This window comes from Daphnia pulex, chromosome 8 (assembly GCF_021134715.1).
Source record: "Daphnia pulex isolate KAP4 chromosome 8, ASM2113471v1".
Classification (NCBI taxonomy): Eukaryota; Metazoa; Arthropoda; class Branchiopoda; order Diplostraca; family Daphniidae; genus Daphnia; species Daphnia pulex.
The window spans coordinates 10,747,483-10,765,434 of NC_060024.1; the positions used below are offsets into that span (position 1 = coordinate 10,747,483).

Consider the following 17,952-nt stretch of genomic DNA (forward strand, 5'->3'; position numbering starts at 1 on the left):
TGCATCTCAATCGATTTGTTTTCGCTCGTCTGCCTTTCCTATACTCTCTTCCTAGTCGTAGTCGTAGTAGAATATTATATATGTTTCATGAGCTATACTGCTAACCCACATCTATTCTGATATTTAGGTTACCAGACAGGAATGGCGGATTGCAAATGTGATTAAACCGCACGCATCTATCCGGATGGAAACAACAATGGTGATGCAGACGACCAGCATCTGGTCAAATACAAATACGGACGCAAAACTAAACCCAAATGAATCGTATATTAAAGGATATTGCTGGACATCAAAGCTTTAAAGGAATTGGTCCATCAGTTTTCAAAAGATGATGCTTCCGGTATTGACATCCTCAGAGTGCGGATATATATAAGGAAAACATGTTTTTTTCTTTCTTATGGGCAGCAGCAGCAGGGGTGCTGCTGAGCTTTCAAGCATGTTGATCTTGAAGCAGTCAGCCATAGGAATCCTTTAGCTGGGTTGGCCCACAGTCCTCTCTCCACTATGAAAGCCTCATCCGCCCCTCGGAGTGTCGTAATGTGTACACACACATCCACCTAGGCTCAATCCGACATTGCACTTTGCCAACGAAAAAATGTCGGTAGATTGTATATAGGAGACCCCAGCTGGCAATCGCAGAGTGAACTTGTTGGATAACCTCCCCTTTTCGTTAATGAACTTTTGTTTTCCTTTTTCTTTTTTTTTATTAGGATGGGGGAGGGGATATTTTTATTCTTTCTAGTGAACTTGGGTAGTGCGCGCCCAAACAATTTGTAAAATCTGCTGCAAATCGAATGATTGGTTGGCAACAGCTTTCGGGGTAATTGCATTTTTCACTCAAAGGCTTTGTATTTTGCAATGCACGTCCACCTTTTATTGATTGCTGTCGGGCACTACTTCTCTAGGAGATGTTTTCAGGTATTATTGTATTTACAAACCAACAATTCGAAGCTTAAAAGGGGAAATTCAGACCTGTCTGCTTGTTGATAGATGGCAGCACAATTTGTGGCGGTTCTGCAGCAGACTACGTGGCAAATTGCCGACCCACCGTTTTTGACTTTTTTGTGCGAACATGGAAAGCGAAGATGCACTGCTTAAACTTGTGTTTAATGGGGATGATTTCAAAGGTTTGTTTTAAAAGTGTGTGTTTCACAATGAACCGCAAATGACCTTAGTATTCAATTACTTTTTTAGTCCTTCCTGAGCGATTGTCAGAGCTCAACCTGACGACCAATGATGCCAGTCAATATTTGAAGCAGATAAGTTCATTAGGATTAAAAAATCTGGGTAAGTTGCAAAGTTATTTTTTTTCAAGTTCAAGAAAACTTGGTTACTATGGCAGATATGTGAATGACAGGTAAAGAAGTTAACAGAATAGCAGAAGAAAAAACGTCCATCATCAACCAAACACAGGAGCTTGCCTTTCAGGAATATCCAACATTCATCGAGACAGCTCAATGCACACAAGATATCTTTCAAAACGTATGCACTACCTAAAGTTACACATGATTAGACGTTTTTAATAAAATATTTGTTGCTTTGCTCACAGTTTCAAAAAGTGAACCAGAGTACCGAAAAGTTAACTTCCGGTCTGACAACCCTAAAAGAAAAATGCTTGGAGTTTTCTCAGACAGCTCAGTCTCTGAGTGCTGCCAGACGACTAACGAGTCTAGCCCTATCACGACATACACAGCTACTAGAAATACTCGAACTTCCACAACTGATGGATACCTGCGTTCGCAACGGATATTGGGAAGAGGCCCTTGAACTCGCTTCTTACGTCGCTCGCTTAGAGCGCAAGTTAGGATACATCCCTCTGATAGTGGTATGGAATTTAGAATATCATCAATATTATTCAATTTGCTTTTAAACTATTCCTGTTACTTTATCAGAAAGTAGCACAAGAGGTTCAGTCATGTACGCGATTAATGCTGAGTCAGCTAATAGCCCAGCTAAGGATGCCAGCTCAACTCCCCCACTGTTTGAAAGTAGTGGGCTATTTGCGGCGTATGGGTGTCTTCTCTGAAGAGGAAATCCGTCTCAAGTTTCTTCAAGCGAGGGATTCTTGGTTCAAATCTACGTTGGACGAAATACCAAAAGAAGATGGTGATTCATCCTATCAACCTATTTCCGTTTCTTCCTTAATCTTTTTGATCAAATTTGTCGTTGGCAGCTTATCAGCATGTTTTAAAAACGGTTGAATTGAGTCGTGTCCATCTGTTTGACATTGCCACGCAATACCGCGCCATATTTACCGATGAAGATCCTTTGGTCTTGGCTAATCAAGATCCCAACACTAACGAATCCGCCATCTACTATTCGTGGATCATTCAAAAGGTACTACTATTGAAGCATTTTAATTACTAGCCTTGCAACTGATTGTTGGTTATTTGAACGACAGATAACGGATTTCTTGGGGGCACTTCAATGCGACCTGCCCAAAGTCTCGCCATCTTCGCTAGAATCCGTGTTTGGCCAGTGCATGTACTTTGGCCTCAGTTTTGGCCGAATAGGTTCCGACTTCCGCTCTCTCTTAGTCCCCCTCTTTTCTCAAGTGGTCTACGATCGATTCGACCATTCCGCTAACAAGTCTGAGGCGCAGTTTGCCGAGGCCATGGCCAGCTTTAGCCTCACTCGCACCGGTTCATTTGGGAGTAGTGCTAGTTATTCGTACATTCAGACACCTCCGTCCTCGGCCGATCAAGTCCAACCACCTTACGCCCTAATGAAATTTTCTCCCGTGGCTGAGCTGTGCAACGGGTTGATTGCCGCCTTCAACGAGTTACGCATGTGCGCCCCTGTTCAACTGGTAGATCCAGTGGCCCGCAAATTAGAGCGCACTCTTTGCAATTGCTCTCAAATTATGGCAGATTTCCACCGCCAAGAGAAGGGGGCTTTTACAGTCAATGAGGAGCTGGAGTTTACCAAGTGTCTCCAGCTGTACCGCAACGAATTTTTATCGTACGTTCAGAAGATTCTCCAATTGATGTTTTCGCCTGCGTTGATCTCTGCCCAGACTGGATTCCCAACAGGCGAAATAGTGAAACAAGAAGTCTGCTGCCTTAACAAGAGTTTAATTCTCACTCCCATCGATCACTTGCTTGCAAAAGAAGAACCCCTCATTCTTTCAGAATTAGCTTTAATACCTACATCGTCGCCATCTCTGACGGCGGATCAGCCAGTACAAGAGCCAGAGGCAACCACTGAGTCAATCCAAGCATCAAATTCCGATCGACCTATGGATAATGGAACTCTAGATGAAGAAATACTGCCCGCAACAGATGCTGTAGTTACAGGATTTGAAGATGCGATCAAACTTGAACCTGTTTCCGAACCTGAAGTTGAAACTCAACCCGAAGCTGAGACTGCGCATGAAGTTGTACCAGAACTTGATCCAGTTGATAATAATGATTTAGAAGCCAAGCCGGAACAGGAGACAGAAGATCAACAACCAATAGAGTCGACTGAATGTCCTTCTGAAATGCCGATCCTTCCAGAGACAAATGTCGAGTCTGACGTTGAATTAAAGCCCGAGCTTGCGAGTGACATTTTAGTGGAAACTGATTCAACTGATAATCGTGACGCATTACAGGTGACAAATCAAGATTCCGCCTTGGAGTTGGCAGAACCAGTACTAGAACCAGTAGTGCCACTTCATTCAGAAGAAAATGATGAGTTAAATCAATTGACTACAGGGAATGACAATGAAGAGGTTGTTAGTTGAATCAATTGTCCCCAATATGTTTTATTATAAAAATTTATTGTTATTTACTTTATTGTATACCATGAATTTCCTGTGATCAATCAAAGTTGCGAAAAAGCTAATCGTCTATGCTCTTTTTGTAGTTCTATAGTCCAGGTTATGCGGTTGATTGAAAAAAGGGTGTATTTTTCTTTTAAACATGGTGTGAAGTGTGCAATTTTAAAGTTTAATCATTCATCGATTCAAGAAACAGCTCAATAAGAAGGAAGAAAATGTAGATATTATTTTTTTACACAGAATCGTTTGGATAATCATTTTCGAGATTTCAGATGGCGCTAAACGGAACCGGAGTTGTTTCGGACTTGGCCACCAGCCGAGTGACTGGTTACTGTACCGGTACTAGTATCGCGATTGGTAGCAGGCAGCCCGGAGTTGCGGCTGTTCCAGTTGGATGACTGAGCCTGTCCTTCTTCGTTGTTTTCAGCGTTGTAGAGCTGAATATAGTACGGTGAAGTTGGATCTAAAGGTGAACGCTTGAAAGAATTGCTCTCACCTAAATAATAATAAGATATTTACGATTATGTTACATTCCTCCCTTAGATACTATTAAAAAAATTAAAATTGAAACGAAAAATTACCAAAGGAGTTTATTCCAAACTGGCTTGGGTTACCGAATCCGCTAGACGAGACGCCAGTATTGAACGAGCTGAAATTGTTCAAGCCGTTGTTGAACCCAGTACCGAAGCGATTGTTCAAACTATTTGCGCTGCTGAAACCGTTGATTCCATTACTCAGACTACCAAAGTTGTTGTTGAAACCAACTCCGGTGCCGATACCATTCAAGCCGTTCAGTCCAGTTACCCCGTTTCTAAAGGAGTTGACTCCGCCAAAGCTGTTCCCGTTGATTCCGAGGCTATTAAAACCGGACGGATCGTTGAAACTTCCCACTCCATTGAACCCATTGGTCATCAAACCTTGCCGATTAGGCCAGTAACTGGTACCGAGACCGGGTTGATTAAACACTCCAGTATTGACACCAAATCCACCCATATTATTTGCATAAGGTGAGTAAACCATTGAATTACTGTAGCCAAATGGATTCGACATTGCATCTACCCCAAAGCTAGTTCCTGCAAAACCAGTTCCAAGGATATTGTTTCCTAGTCCAGCACTACCAAATGTAGCTCCCGTATAACCAGTTCCAACGAAGTTATTTCCTAAACCCACAGGACCGAAACTGCTGCCCATGAAGTTATTATTCGGCAAACCCGTCCCGAGTCCCAAGCCCGTTCCGAAATTCATGCCACCGTTGGGCACGAATCCTGTTCCAATGCCCGTATTGAATCCGCCGTTTCCGAATCCACCAGCGAATCCTAATCCCGCACCAGGAGGAATGCTTCGACGGAATCCAGACTTTTTCTCGGCTTCAAGTGTCTTCCCTTCGCCATTCGTGGCGTAAACCAACATGGGCTTTCTGGCGTCGTTTTGGGCGGTCGATCGACTAGGATCGGCCCTTGCCAAACAGTGCCCAATAAGGGCAACCTGAAAATTGACAGTAATGACACGATTAAAATTTCTGTTCTAATGATATTCAACAAGTAATCGCTATCTTACCACAAATATAGGTTTCAGCAACATGGAATATTGTTGGACGTACTTGAAAAGCGTTTGTGCTGGATGCTCGACTACTCTGTACTAACACGGCAAGTGAAGTTTATGCCTCCATTTATATCCTCTTATTATTTAAAAGACTCTGTCGAATCTCAATGTTCATTTTTTAAGATTTTAATAACAACAAACGCAGGTCACTGGAGCGGATGCCCATAATCGTGGGTCATCTCATGACAGAAGACAATGAAGTGAAAGTCCATCGAGTTGGCCGGACAGACAATTGTGCCGTTCTTTTGTCCAAGTTGGTCACCCAGGTCGAGGCGGAAATTACAAAACATGTTTCCAAACGTAAATTTCCATAATTGATCCGACAAACATCAGTGTGGGTCACTATGTCCCGTTTGCTAAACGTTTCCTTAAATTCTCCTTGCAGGTATAAGGCAACATAGATTTTTATCGGGAACAGGAAGTATATCCATAGAGTGCATGACCATATAAACTTTCATTTTTCTTCTTGTATGAAATGCATATAATTAAGGGGATTGCTCATTCTAGATTTGCAACAATTGTGTCAATTTTGTTGCTGGAGGTGAAGGCTAAATATTTCCAATTTTGGACGTTTGCAAACTCTCGAAAAAGTTAACAATCGGCAACGAGCGCTGCGTAAAATCAATTGATCCTTCGAGCAAGGCAGAAAAACTGGTTGATCCGGTCTACCGTTGGTTAGTATATAACTTTCACCTTTCTCTAATTTAATGGAGATCGTTTCCTCATGATATCATTCACATCATAGCGTATACACTAGTCGCGGCGGAAGGTCCAACAGCTCTGACAGAACTCCAACAGTTTGTATTTCATATAAAAAGGACTTGCATTTCAAGCAAACGACATCATTCAGCCAACAGCTTCCGGACTCCCTTACGAATCCAAGAGCCTGCTAACTGTTGACTAAAAATCTAAACCAGTTTCATCACCATGAAAACTGTAAGTATATTATTTTTAATTTTTAAAAAATTATCGTGTTACTAATTTCCTATCGCCATTTACAGATGAATCTTATAGCCGTATTGGCGCTTGTGTGCATCTGCAGAGCAGCAGCCGATGGACTTAACATGAAGCGTGACGACCGTAACGAAGGATCCGAGAGTCAACTTCAACGATCGTAATTCAATTGATTGGCTCTATTTATTATTGAATATTAATAGAATTATTCTTTTGTAGGTACGGAGGTGGATCCGCATACGGTTTAGGTGGACTCGGAGGGGGCTACGGCGGAGGCTACGGCGGGGGCTTCGGCGGGGGCTACGGCGGGGGCTACGGCAGCAGGTAAGAGCAAACAAAATAAATGAGTTTATTTCTAACTTTGTCTTTATAATAATTACAACTAATTTATAGTCTTGGATACGGTGGACTTGGAGGATACGGGGGAGGGTAAGAGAAAAAAAAATCGTATTTCTAACTTTAGCCCGTGTACTTATAAGCTCTTATTTTCTTAGACTTGGCGGCGGCTATGGTGGACTTGGAGGTTATGGGGGCATTGGATACGGAAGCGGGTAAAATTTGAAATAATAATTTTTAATTTTTTCACGATATACTTAAGCAATTTTTTAGGCTTGGTGGCGGTTATGGAGGATATGGAGGCCTTGGATATGGCGGCGGGTATAAATTAAAGAAATTCATTTAAAGTGCATTAGAAACTTAAGAAATTTTCTTAGGCTTGGCGGCAGCTACGGTGGTCTTGGGGGTTATGGAGGTGGCCTTGGATACGGTGGAGGGTAAGATCTAAATTAAATAATTTTTGATTTTTTCACCATATACTTAAGCAATTATTTAGACTTGGCGGTAGTTACGGTGGTCTTGGAGGCCTTGGATACGGCGGCGGGTAAAATCTGAAACAATTCTTAAAAATTGTTATCCCAATACTTAAGAAAATTTCTTAGGCTTGGCGGCAGCTACGGTGGTCTTGGTGGTTATGGAGGTCTTGGATATGGAGGAGGGTAAGATCTGAAAGATAATTCCATAACAAATATGATCACAATACTTAAGACATGTTCTTTAGGCTTGGCGGCGGTTACGGGGGATATGGAAGCCTTGGATACGGCGGCGGGTAAAAACTAAAACACAATTCATTTAGAATGTATTACTTAAGACTTAAGCAATTTACTTAGGCTTGGCGGTAGCTACGGCGGAAGTTACGGATCTTACGGTTCCGGATATGGAACTCGCGCTTACTAAAATTGATTCATATTTACGTCGCAGCCTAAGCATTGTACCAACGATCCTTCTTTGTTTTCTTCGCTTTGATTTTCGACCTGGGATATGATGTTGTTGCAGACTTTGTTCATCCCCGAAAACCATTTACATCGCCTGCTGCATCTTTACCTTACTCGTCTCCTTTCATTTTGTTCGTTTTTATTTACATCAAATGTAAAATATTAAAAGACTGAAGCCATGCAGTGATTTCGCATGCAATCTATACAATATAAATCTTGAAACAAAATTTCATTTTGGAAACTCGGAAAATTATTTGGGTTCAAGTAGAACCATGAAAGATAAAATGCCAAACTATATTCGGCAAAATAACTTGCAAAACGCTTGAAATCCTGTTAAATAAGGCATTTAAAAATGTCCTCGACGTAACGCAAAGGTTTTGATGCTGCTATTATTTTTGAGATCTGTGCCGCAATTGGAAAATCTTTATAAACCATTTAAAAAAATTGGAATTAAATTTTCGAAAGGGTACCATGCTAATAAAATTCTAGATGCGGGAATATGAATAGCATAAACTAATGACCCAACGTGACCCGATAAAAAGCAACTGTTTTTACGTGCTGCAATTTCATATTTAGGGCCCGTGCCATACTGAGAAAGTTATGGAGAGTTAACAATAAAACTCATAGGAAAGGAGATAAATGCATTTAAATCATATCAAGCAGTATAGATTGTGTTAACGCAAATTTTTATTTTACGTATATTAATATTGGTATATTTTTTTAAGGCCACAAGGAAAATTTTTCGTCCATAGAAAAAGTGGGATAAAATGACGGTGCATTATAGCTGATTTTTTGCCGTTAATCGAAAATAACTTTCACCTTTCACCAGATTAATTGACAAATTTTCCTCATGACATGACACGGAACCAATGACGCATATCAAAGTGGAAACTGTAGCATTGCCATAGCGCATAGTGTTTGATATAAAAGGGCTAGTTTTCGAATCAAACAGTATCATTGAATCAACAGCTTCAGGACCAACTTGGAAATCTAAAAGCCTGCTTACCTTGATAACTGTTGTGAATTGATCTGACCATATCTTTTCATCATGAAGACCGCTGTAAGTTTAAACCTATTCATATTCTATTGTAATATTGTAATCATTTGTGACACATACAATAGATGAGCATTATTGCCTTATTGGCGCTAGTGTGCCTCTGTAACGCTACATCAGATGAACTAAGAGTAAGACGTGATGACCATTACGCAGGAGAAGAGCACCGACTTAAGCGATCGTAATTTAATTGCAATTTGGGTTTAGCATGTGATAAGGAATGATAATGCGCCTTTTTTCTTAGGCATGGTTCTTATGGCTACGGCGGTGGTTTCGGGGGCTACGGCGGGGGTTATGGAAGTTACGGCGGCTATGGCGGTGGCTTCGGAGGGTAAAACAGATACAAATAATTTCCTGAATGATTTTTTAAAAGTAAAATTTATATATTTTTTCTTTGTTAATTATTAATAGGGGCTACGGCGGAGGGTAATTATTGAATTTATTTACTTTTATTTATGTTTCAAATGTATTAAAGACTTAAAATTGCAATTAGGCATGGCTATGGCGGATATGGTGGAGGATACGGTATTTGGAATTTATAATTCAAATGAATTTAACAATAATTTATTCCTTAACTTAATTTTCAGGCGCCGGAATTGGATATGGCTCAGGATATGGTTCTTTCGGCGGAGGATATGGTGGAGGATACGGTATTAATTCCCTTAAATGTTATAATTCAAATGTATTTACCAATAATTTATTCCTTAACTTAATTTTCAGGCACCGGAATCGGATACGGATCAGGATATGGTGGAGGATACGGTATTTATTCTTGAATTTTTTCTTTACCGATCAAACTAATTTTCGGATTTATCCTTGATCAATTCATTGATCAACAATTTATCCCTGATTCAATTTTCAGGCTCCGGAATCGGATATGGCTCAGGATATGGTTCTTACGGCGGAGGATACGGTATTGACATTAAAAGTTATACTTTTAAAAGTGCTAATTTATTCCTAATCAATATTCAGGCGGCGGATATGGATCGGGTTACGGTTCTTCTTATGGCGGAGGATTCGGTATATTGACAATTTGAAACTTAAATTTTACTTTAAAAGAAAAAATTAAGTTAACTGATGAATTTATTCAGGCGGCGGATACGGCTCAGGTTACGGTTCTTATGGCGGTGGATATGGTATTAACATAAAAAATGATTATTTTATTTGAAAATTTGATATAATATAAAAATAACTTTATATAATATCTCTTTACCAAGTTGAATTTAAGTTAATTCCTCGGTTAAATTATTCAGGCGCTGGTGGATACGGTGGTAGCTATGGATACGGCGGTAGCTTTGGTGGTGGCTACGGTGGTATGTCTAAATTTTGAATTGGTCACTAAAGCAAAATCTAATCTTTAATCCATGATTAATCCATAATTAGGCATTGGCGGCGGCTACTAGATGACTCAATCTATTGACCTATTCTGAACGCTGAATACATGTCCTAGCTAACGTTTTTTGCAAGTCTTGAAAAGTGTTAAATCATCATTCATTGACCATGGTTTTGAATTTGACCGAGAAAAATTATGGTCAAATCGGCATCATATTTCTTGTATAATTAGAAATATTGACTTATTGAATGTAAAACTTGAAACTTTTTTATGTTATAAAATACACAATTTTAAAACGAAAAATGTATCTAGCTTTACACATTTTACAATATATTTCGCTCACAATGGGTTTTCCGTTTTCCATCTCTCACAGAGTTGACAGAAACAGAGTAATCTATTAGGTTCTGACAGAAATCACCGAGGTTTTATATCAGAGCAATAGATCCCTGGTCGGTTCACGGCTGTGTTGGCTTCCCCATCTCGATTTTAGGGTAAACGTAAGCCGATTTGGAAACTTTAAAAAGCGCCTCTAGTGAGTGTGTCAGCTACAACGTCCAGCTACTTTTGAGAGCCTAGATGGCTCTTTTTAAAGTTTCCACTTCACAATTCTGACAGGCCCCGCCCTAAAACCCCCTGAAAATCGGCTTACGTTTACCCTAAAATCGAGATGGGGAAGCCAACACAGCCGTGAACCGACCAGGGATCTATTGCTCTGTCGGTTTTATATGAAAATTTGTCGTATCGTGCAACCTTGCCCATTCCTCCTCTTTTTAATTCAAGATGTCAGCACAGACATCAGGGTGGTGTATACTGTATTTCAAAATTCTTTGCGGAATTGAGTGTCGATCTACATGATCTACATTTTCAGCCAAATGTAATTGGTAATGCTAGCTTGGATTTCCTAAATATAATCAATCATTGACGTCTCTGTCTGAATTTACAGGCAATCTGACATATAATTACACTTGGCCAAATGTGATGACGTGAGTCGAAACTGCTGTCCATTTTCGGCATTTTGTCGAAACGTCGGTCATTGTTAGCTGTATTGTATCATGTCGTGCCGAAACACTTCAGAGCTAGTAAAGGAATTTTGTTGATCAATCTCCTTGCAATAATGCAATAGGTTTTATTAATTGATTTTCAGGTCGGAGATGGAGAACCCTTTGCTCAACTGTTGCAGAAAAATTGAGAACATGACAATGTCATCTGAGGTTCATGGATGTTGTATCTTAAATGTGGTTGTGTTGCAGCCAGCTGGTGAGAAAGATGTGTTTGAGTCAAGTTGAGCTGCAGACAGTTTATCGAACTGGTGTTATCCCAAGTGTCACTGCAGGAAAACTTCTTTAATTGGTAATTTGATATTATTGCTTGTAACTTGGGAAATCTTGTATTTTTTTTGTTATTTTGTATTCAACTGACAAGTTTAACTCTTATGTGATGTAGAAAATTAAGGGTAATATTTTTTCCTTCCAAAAATTGTTTCTTCAAAAGATAGCTACATTGTTGGTCAGCTTTCACTGAGTTAACGATTTCCTTCCAATCAAACTAGAACAAGAATTCCCACTCAGTATTACCAAGTTTATAACACATTGGAAGTAGATGTACAGAATTCTTTTCTGGTTTCTTTTCCAATTAAAATTAATTGTTAACTTTAAATTAAGTAAATTTTATGATCAGTATCCTTTTTCACATTCCATATAGTTTCTTTAATGTTCTTTTGTTTTGTAGGAGTTCATGCTCAGTTTGAGCTGTTTGCGGTGTTGCTGTTTGGTGTACAGTGGTTTTGCAGTCCCTTTCCAGTTGATAGATGCTCTGAAATGGAGCTTTTGCAGACTTGCAGTTCAACATCACACTTAAATGTGTCATTTGTCTACGTTGGTGTCCATGCAGTATATGCAGTGTTGAACAGTTGGGTAAAATAGTCTATGCTGCGATTGCTGCCTGATGGCTGTCGGTCTTATTTTATCGGTTGCATTTTGTCTAATGCCGTCTCTTGCTGCCTGTACCGGCATTGAGGTAATGCTTGATGTTTCGTTCAGTTATTAACTTTTAATTAAAGTCTCTATTCTTTTTTCAGTTGAATCGTTTGCTGTCGTTCCATAGACTTGATCCATTGGTAGAACTGAGGAGAGGCTGCTGAAATTCAAGACTCGTCAATAAATTATGTAGATGTAGACAAATTACAGGTGCGTATCTGGGCTCCCTTCTTCAGTGGCCCAGTTTCCCTAAATAACCACTAACCAACGCCCGCCGTTGGTCACTCACTCGCTGCGACAACCAGGAGTAAGGGAGATGTCTGGTCGAACGGGGACTTGTTAGGCGCATGATTCGATTAAATCTGTTGGAGGGTCATGACTCTAAGCCGGAAGCCTACTATGATGCATTGCTCTCTTAAAAACTGTTCCTCGGCTCTCTTCACTCTTTTTCCGGTTTCTCTTAACCATGAACTGTGAAGTGACTAACCTGCAATGTGTATGTACATATGTACCAGATCTGTACATGAAAACAAATATATGTACATGAGTACAGCTATATAATAAGAAACAATTTTATTTTTAAAATCCATATAGCTAATAATCATTTCATTCTTTCCAACAGATGCGCAAACACGAATGTTATGAATTTCGTTTTGGGGTCAATGGAGTTGGCGCTGGTTGCCGAACGTTACTTACTGGCCTTTTGCGACGTCTTGATATCAGTTTGGAATAATAAATAGCTCTGGACTCTGGGGAATCCTCACTCATACTTGAGGTAACTTTGCAGTCAATAATCAATAACTCAATATATGTAAGGAGTTTTAGATTCGTTACATTTTTTGCATATCTTCGTTGTGCTTTTTGCATGCAAGTCAACCTGCAGACAGGTCGGCCAGTTTGTCCAGACAGGATGTCCTTCACGCTCGAAGGTCACGAGAAACATTACGTAAAACTGGCATGTGGTGGTTTAGAGGTTGGGTGAGAACGACACGTGTTTCAACATTATCAAGCAGGTAGAATAGCCGCAAGGGTAAGCTATTTGGTATTCATTTTGATATTGGTTTTTGTAGACCCATCCCCAGCAACGTCACTTGCAGAAGGAAAGGCCAGTTTGCATTTCAATCGAAGGTCATGGAGATCATTACGTTAAACGTGTCATGCATTGGAGTAGAGGTTGGGTGAGATCGGGACCTTTTGCAGCATTATCAAGAAGGTAAAATAACCGCAAGGCTTAAGAGGAGGGGTGAGAAAAAGTCTTATAAAAGGCGAGAGAAAAGTTGATAGGTATCAGTCGAGTGAGCATCTCCGACACGGCAACAACTCTAGTGCACTTTTTGCCATCAGCTATCTGCCATCATTTGTTCTCAATCATGGGTAAATTTTCTGTTGTTACATTGCGTTGTGTATCAATTTTTGTTTTTTTCTCTGTGTCAATATGCCAGTCATTTTTGCATATTAAATTTTTTAATTATTTTATTTATTGTCTAGTTGTATTTAAGGACAAAGAAAAGGCGAAAGAAATCAGTCGAGTGAGCATCTCCGATATGCACGAGCTGTAGTGCGCCACTCGTCACCAACTGCATTCTTCGTCGGAATTGCTAGTTTTAAATCATGGGTAAACACTTTTACATGGAGTTGTGAATCAACTTTCAATTTGTTAAAATACTAGTTATAATTTCATATTAATGTTCAAATTATTAATTGTCTAGTAAACTTTGGCGTCGTGCTGCTGTTGAGTGTTGTATAGCTGACCGCTGGTTCAGCCATGGTGTACCAATGTCTCCTGGGTATGGCGGATAACAAATCGCAACGCCACCACCTTACTACACAACATACGACACGACCAGTTTCTACACCAAGGCCCCCAAGTACTACACCACCAAAGCTCGATATTATTATACCACAACTTATGCCGCCCTGAGCTACTAAACCGAAGCCCCGAAGTATTATTTTTCCCCGAGCTACACTACCAGAGGTTTGAGTACTACACCGATGCTCCGAAGTACTACACCACCAAGGCACCGGAGTGCTACACCACTACATATCATGGGTAAATATTCTGTTACGTTCAAATATGCCAACTACTAAATATATAAATTATTTATTGCCTAGTCGTATGACAGGAGAGAAAAGGTGAAAGAATTCAGCAGCCTAGTGAGCATCTCCGCTACAGCAACAGGAACTGCCGTGCACTAGTTGTCATCAACTTCATTCTTCGTCGCATTAAAAGTTTTAAATAAAGGTAAAAAATTTTCCATAGAGTTGTGAATCAACTCTACTTTTCTTCTGTTTGTACCTACCAGTACCTTAATTGAATAATAATGTTCGAATTTATCAATTGTCTAGTTATAACTATGGCGTCGTGCTGCTGTTGGGTGTCGTATCGTTTATTGCTGGGTCGACCACTGGTGTACCGATGTCTCCTGGGTATGGCGGGAACCAAAGCACACTACTGCCGTGCCGTCTTACTATTTAGCATCAACTTCCGCTGCTCCAGCTTACTACACTGAGGTTTACAAGTGCTACACCACCATGGATCCAGAGTATTACACCACAGCTCATGTTGCCCCGACCTACTACGCTGAATGCCCGAAGTATTTTTCTTCCCCGAGCTACACTACCAAAGGGTCGAGAACTACGTCGAGGTTCCAAGTACTACATCACCAAGGCACCGGAGCACAAAAACGGTTGAATACTACACAGAAGCTATCATGGGTAAATATTTTTTTAATTTTTTCATGGAAATTTGAATCAACTTTCTAATTGTCAATATGCCAGTTATTAATGCAAATTAAAGTTCAAATTATTTGTTGCCTAGGAAACTATGGTGTCGTGCTGCTGTGAGTGTTGTAATCATGATGGCTGGATTGACCACTGGTGTGCCGATATCTCCTGGGTATGGTGGGCATCAACAACAACATACGCAACAACCGCTTACTACACTGGGACCTGCAAGTGCCAAACCGCCAAGGCTTCAGAGTATTACACCACAGTTTATGTTGGCACGAGCTACTACGCAGAAGCTCCGGAATAATTTTCTTCCCCGCTTCACTACCTTCACCCCGCTTCACTACCTTCACCACGCCGCCTCTTTACTAAACAACAACAACAACGTCGTCAACACCTACTTACTAAACGAACGCCTCCAAGTACTACGCCATAAAGGCTTCGAGTATTAAACTTCAACCTATGATGCTCCAGCTAACTATAATAACGCTCCCATGTACTATTCTGTTCCCAGCTACCACACCGAGGGTCAACTTGTTACACCGCCGAAGCGCTCAAGTACTGCACTACAACCTACATTTCACGAAGACACCGTAGTACTCCATCACGAAGGCACCGGCACGTTAAACCGAGGCTCCAGTTTACTACACTGTAACCTACGCTGCTCCAAAGTACTACACCGACAAGGCATCCGAGTATGACACCACTACTTACGCTACTACCACCTACTACACCCAAGCTCCGAAAGCACTACTCTGCCCCGAGTTACTACACCACTAAGGCAGCCGAATTTTACACCACAAACTACGATTCCGCAATTCGGTCACTTTCATGGTCATTGGTCACTGGAAATTAATTGTTGATCTTTGATGAGAAAATAATGTTTTAATGCTGGTAGTTCTTTTGGAAGACTTTTGGTAGTAGCTTCAAGCCTGTCAACATTGCGACAGTTGTCTATTGGTGTTGTATTTCTTCAAGGCCAGTATGCTAAGTTGTCAATTGTTTGTCTAATGTTTTAGAGGTTTCCACTGCCTTAGTCACTCTGTATACGGACATGTTCTTGTTATTCGACGACGATGATGATTCAAGGGTAAGTTACGAAAGAGACTTGTAACTGGTGATTTTTCAAATCTTATAAATAATAGGCAAATGGCTGACTTTTGTATGAATAAAGACTTTGAAGTTATATTGCTACAATTCCTAAACAACTCTTGTTATAAATTAAGAAACATTGAACAAAAAGCTTATTAAAAGAATTGTGATATATTGTCCCACCTCCACCCACAATTCCACCACATTTTACAGTCACATACACATATACATAAATATACATACACTTAAGTTAACCCGTTGGTTGTCACGCCATACAACCCGTAGGTTGCACTCTACTACTCTACGCGCCACGTCTGAAGGATCCATGACCAAAGTGGGACTTGCCATTACTGACAAGTCCGGGCTGACAAGGGGGGTGCATGGTGCATTGCCTTATAACAGGCGCCTTGCGGCAAATTTTGGGCTTGGCGACTTTCCGACCCCGCGGTTTGTAAACCACGAGACCGAACAGCGCGGCCCGTGCAGGGGAGAACAAAGGCGTGGCAGCCAACGGGTTAACTAACACTAACACAAACATATTACCAACAACAAATGAGGATCCGCGCTGACATTTTGGAGATACCAACGGCGTTGAAATGTCCATCTTCTCGACGGCATTACCTGAATAAAGACAAAACCATTCTTATTTAGTGACATGCCAATAAAAGTTACATAATACAGATAGAAACAATAGTCAGGTTTTTAAGCTCAAAGATTTAAAGATTCAATTTTTTTAACTTAAAATCAAGCTTGCAATATTAAGAAATGTAAACAGGACAAAGCTCACTTGCTAGTTTTTTGAAAATTTACCGGAAGTATACCGGAAGTAACCACAGCGCATCAACCATTGAGCTGTCGTCAAATTAAACCACATATTCGTGATCCCCATGAAATTTGGGGTCGATTAAGTGTGATTTAAACGAAATCCAAAATTTGGCCAAAATCGAGAATTTTCCTGAACTATAGTTCAGGAAAATTTTCGAAACCGGAAGTACGAATACGTAAAAAACAAAACATGAACTTTACCACAAATTGGACGAGGATCACGAATATGTGGTTCTTTCGTACGTCAGATCAATATTTACTAAACCACTGACAGAAATGAGAAAACCGGAAGTAGAAAAAAAACACATTTTTTAAAATCTAACAAGTGAGCTTTGTTGGGGGAATAGTTACTGTTAGTTATCACTTAATATTTCAACAAAATAACTACCAATAAATTTTTAAAAAGATGTGCAAAGTAACTGAAACTGACTGTTTTGACAGCGGCAAATTTTAAAAAAGCCATCTAGCGTTAGAAAAAAGAAACGTCCAAGTAAAAACTTTGTTTGCCCTTGTTGTTGTTACATCGTGAAACGAGGTTGGGCGAAATAGTTGGTTGCTAATTTATAATTATATTCCTGTGATTTCAAGTACCGAATTTAACTTCATATCCTATGTAGGTTTATCTTGACCTAATTTCTTATTTTATACTGTACCAACTTATTTCTTCAAATTTTAGATGCAAACTGTCAGTCTTTCCAACAAGTTGACTTAGCGCTCAGTCAATTTCCATCCATTAGATCCTCATGCAGTCAAAAGCCTAAAACTCATGTTTGAAGCTCATATATTGTGGAATACAAATGTGTTGAGATAAGGTATTTGCCCATTACTGCTACCAGACCGTTACAATTCAGATTTTCATGTAACATAGGTATTCTTGAACCAAGGAACCATAGGCGTACCCTGCAACAGCATGTTTGTTGTTATGGCTGTTTTTACTTCTGTTTAGAAGGCAACCCAGCTAAGAGCTAGGTACAGTTTTATTTCTCATAGGTAAATTTGTGTAAATTTGTAAATAACGTAGAGAATTTCCTTTTCCCATTTCCACTTAGAGTTTCAGTGACATGAAGAATGTGAAGTGAACCACCTATCACCATGCTACTATAACACTTCATGACACTTTCTTAAGCATCAGGAAATGTATCTCAACATGAGGAGTAAGACTTTTTGTTCCTGTGATTTCCATTTTTACGGTTTTTTCATCATGAAAATTGCAGTGTGCTTCTTAGAAAAGGTAAGGATTGATATGCTTTATTCTTTGTTATATTTTCATTAATGTAAAACATTTTATTTTACAGAGCACACGGTTTTTTTATGGAATCGTGTGGTCCTGGCATGGAGATTCTTGTGCCAATGCTGAC

The 17,952-nt window shown here is 40.0% G+C and overlaps 4 protein-coding genes and 3 long non-coding RNA genes across 16 annotated transcripts; 6 read left to right on the plus strand and 1 right to left on the minus strand.

The window, feature by feature from the left end:
* Positions 1-998: 998 nt before the first annotated feature.
* Positions 999-3,825, plus strand: LOC124200257 (conserved oligomeric Golgi complex subunit 8-like). Its single transcript, XM_046596434.1, has 7 exons — positions 999-1,127; positions 1,195-1,287; positions 1,358-1,482; positions 1,550-1,825; positions 1,893-2,106; positions 2,174-2,337; positions 2,402-3,825. Exons 1-7 carry the CDS (start codon positions 1,073-1,075, stop codon positions 3,722-3,724), a joined length of 2,250 nt encoding a protein of 749 aa, XP_046452390.1. The 5' UTR covers positions 999-1,072; the 3' UTR covers positions 3,725-3,825.
* Positions 3,826-3,868: 43 nt separating this feature from the next.
* LOC124200258 (ATP-dependent RNA helicase glh-2-like) lies at positions 3,869-5,455 on the minus strand. Its single transcript, XM_046596435.1, has 3 exons — positions 5,318-5,455; positions 4,342-5,245; positions 3,869-4,256 (listed from the first exon to the last, which is right to left on the minus strand). The coding sequence occupies exons 1-3, from the start codon at positions 5,339-5,341 to the stop codon at positions 4,039-4,041; spliced, it is 1,146 nt and encodes a 381-aa protein (XP_046452391.1). The 5' UTR covers positions 5,342-5,455; the 3' UTR covers positions 3,869-4,038.
* LOC124200259 (acanthoscurrin-2-like) lies at positions 5,120-7,814 on the plus strand. 3 transcript variants are annotated; one of them, XM_046596436.1, is made up of 13 exons: positions 5,120-5,258; positions 5,329-6,036; positions 6,108-6,298; positions 6,364-6,476; positions 6,536-6,640; positions 6,710-6,745; positions 6,811-6,867; positions 6,926-6,973; positions 7,030-7,089; positions 7,149-7,196; positions 7,255-7,311; positions 7,374-7,421; positions 7,483-7,814. In XM_046596436.1, the coding sequence occupies exons 3-13, from the start codon at positions 6,290-6,292 to the stop codon at positions 7,547-7,549; spliced, it is 648 nt and encodes a 215-aa protein (XP_046452392.1). In that variant the 5' UTR covers positions 5,120-5,258; positions 5,329-6,036; positions 6,108-6,289; the 3' UTR covers positions 7,550-7,814. The 3 variants fall into 3 exon arrangements, with proteins under 3 accessions (XP_046452392.1, XP_046452393.1, XP_046452394.1); XM_046596437.1 differs by lacking the exon at positions 7,149-7,196; XM_046596438.1 differs by lacking the exons at positions 7,255-7,311; positions 7,374-7,421.
* A 712-nt stretch (positions 7,815-8,526) lies between these two features.
* Positions 8,527-10,277, plus strand: LOC124200260 (keratin-associated protein 19-2-like). 6 transcript variants are annotated; one of them, XM_046596439.1, is made up of 12 exons: positions 8,527-8,647; positions 8,710-8,822; positions 8,886-8,972; positions 9,053-9,067; positions 9,135-9,166; positions 9,229-9,291; positions 9,362-9,403; positions 9,504-9,554; positions 9,614-9,661; positions 9,733-9,777; positions 9,895-9,954; positions 10,025-10,277. In XM_046596439.1, exons 1-12 carry the CDS (start codon positions 8,636-8,638, stop codon positions 10,042-10,044), a joined length of 588 nt encoding a protein of 195 aa, XP_046452395.1. In that variant the 5' UTR covers positions 8,527-8,635; the 3' UTR covers positions 10,045-10,277. The 6 variants fall into 6 exon arrangements, with proteins under 6 accessions (XP_046452395.1, XP_046452396.1, XP_046452397.1 ...); XM_046596440.1 differs by lacking the exon at positions 9,614-9,661; XM_046596441.1 differs by lacking the exon at positions 9,229-9,291.
* Positions 10,278-10,758: 481 nt separating this feature from the next.
* On the plus strand, positions 10,759-13,056 carry LOC124200262. Its single transcript, XR_006877219.1, has 8 exons — positions 10,759-10,855; positions 10,918-11,053; positions 11,119-11,324; positions 11,703-11,990; positions 12,052-12,160; positions 12,573-12,725; positions 12,823-12,963; positions 13,021-13,056. It is a non-coding gene; the product is annotated as an uncharacterized LOC124200262 (long non-coding RNA).
* Positions 13,057-13,128: 72 nt separating this feature from the next.
* Positions 13,129-15,863, plus strand: LOC124200263. 3 transcript variants are annotated; one of them, XR_006877221.1, is made up of 8 exons: positions 13,129-13,163; positions 13,228-13,324; positions 13,439-13,565; positions 13,660-14,000; positions 14,063-14,192; positions 14,297-14,665; positions 14,769-15,122; positions 15,192-15,863. It is a non-coding gene; the product is annotated as an uncharacterized LOC124200263 (long non-coding RNA). The 3 variants fall into 3 exon arrangements; XR_006877220.1 differs by lacking the exon at positions 13,129-13,163 and having other exon boundaries at positions 13,207-13,324; XR_006877222.1 differs by lacking the exons at positions 13,129-13,163; positions 13,228-13,324; positions 13,439-13,565 and having other exon boundaries at positions 13,985-14,000; positions 14,074-14,192.
* A 1,643-nt stretch (positions 15,864-17,506) lies between these two features.
* On the plus strand, positions 17,507-17,944 carry LOC124200264. The gene is made up of 3 exons (XR_006877223.1): positions 17,507-17,563; positions 17,644-17,825; positions 17,890-17,944. It is a non-coding gene; the product is annotated as an uncharacterized LOC124200264 (long non-coding RNA).
* Positions 17,945-17,952: the final 8 nt, after the last annotated feature.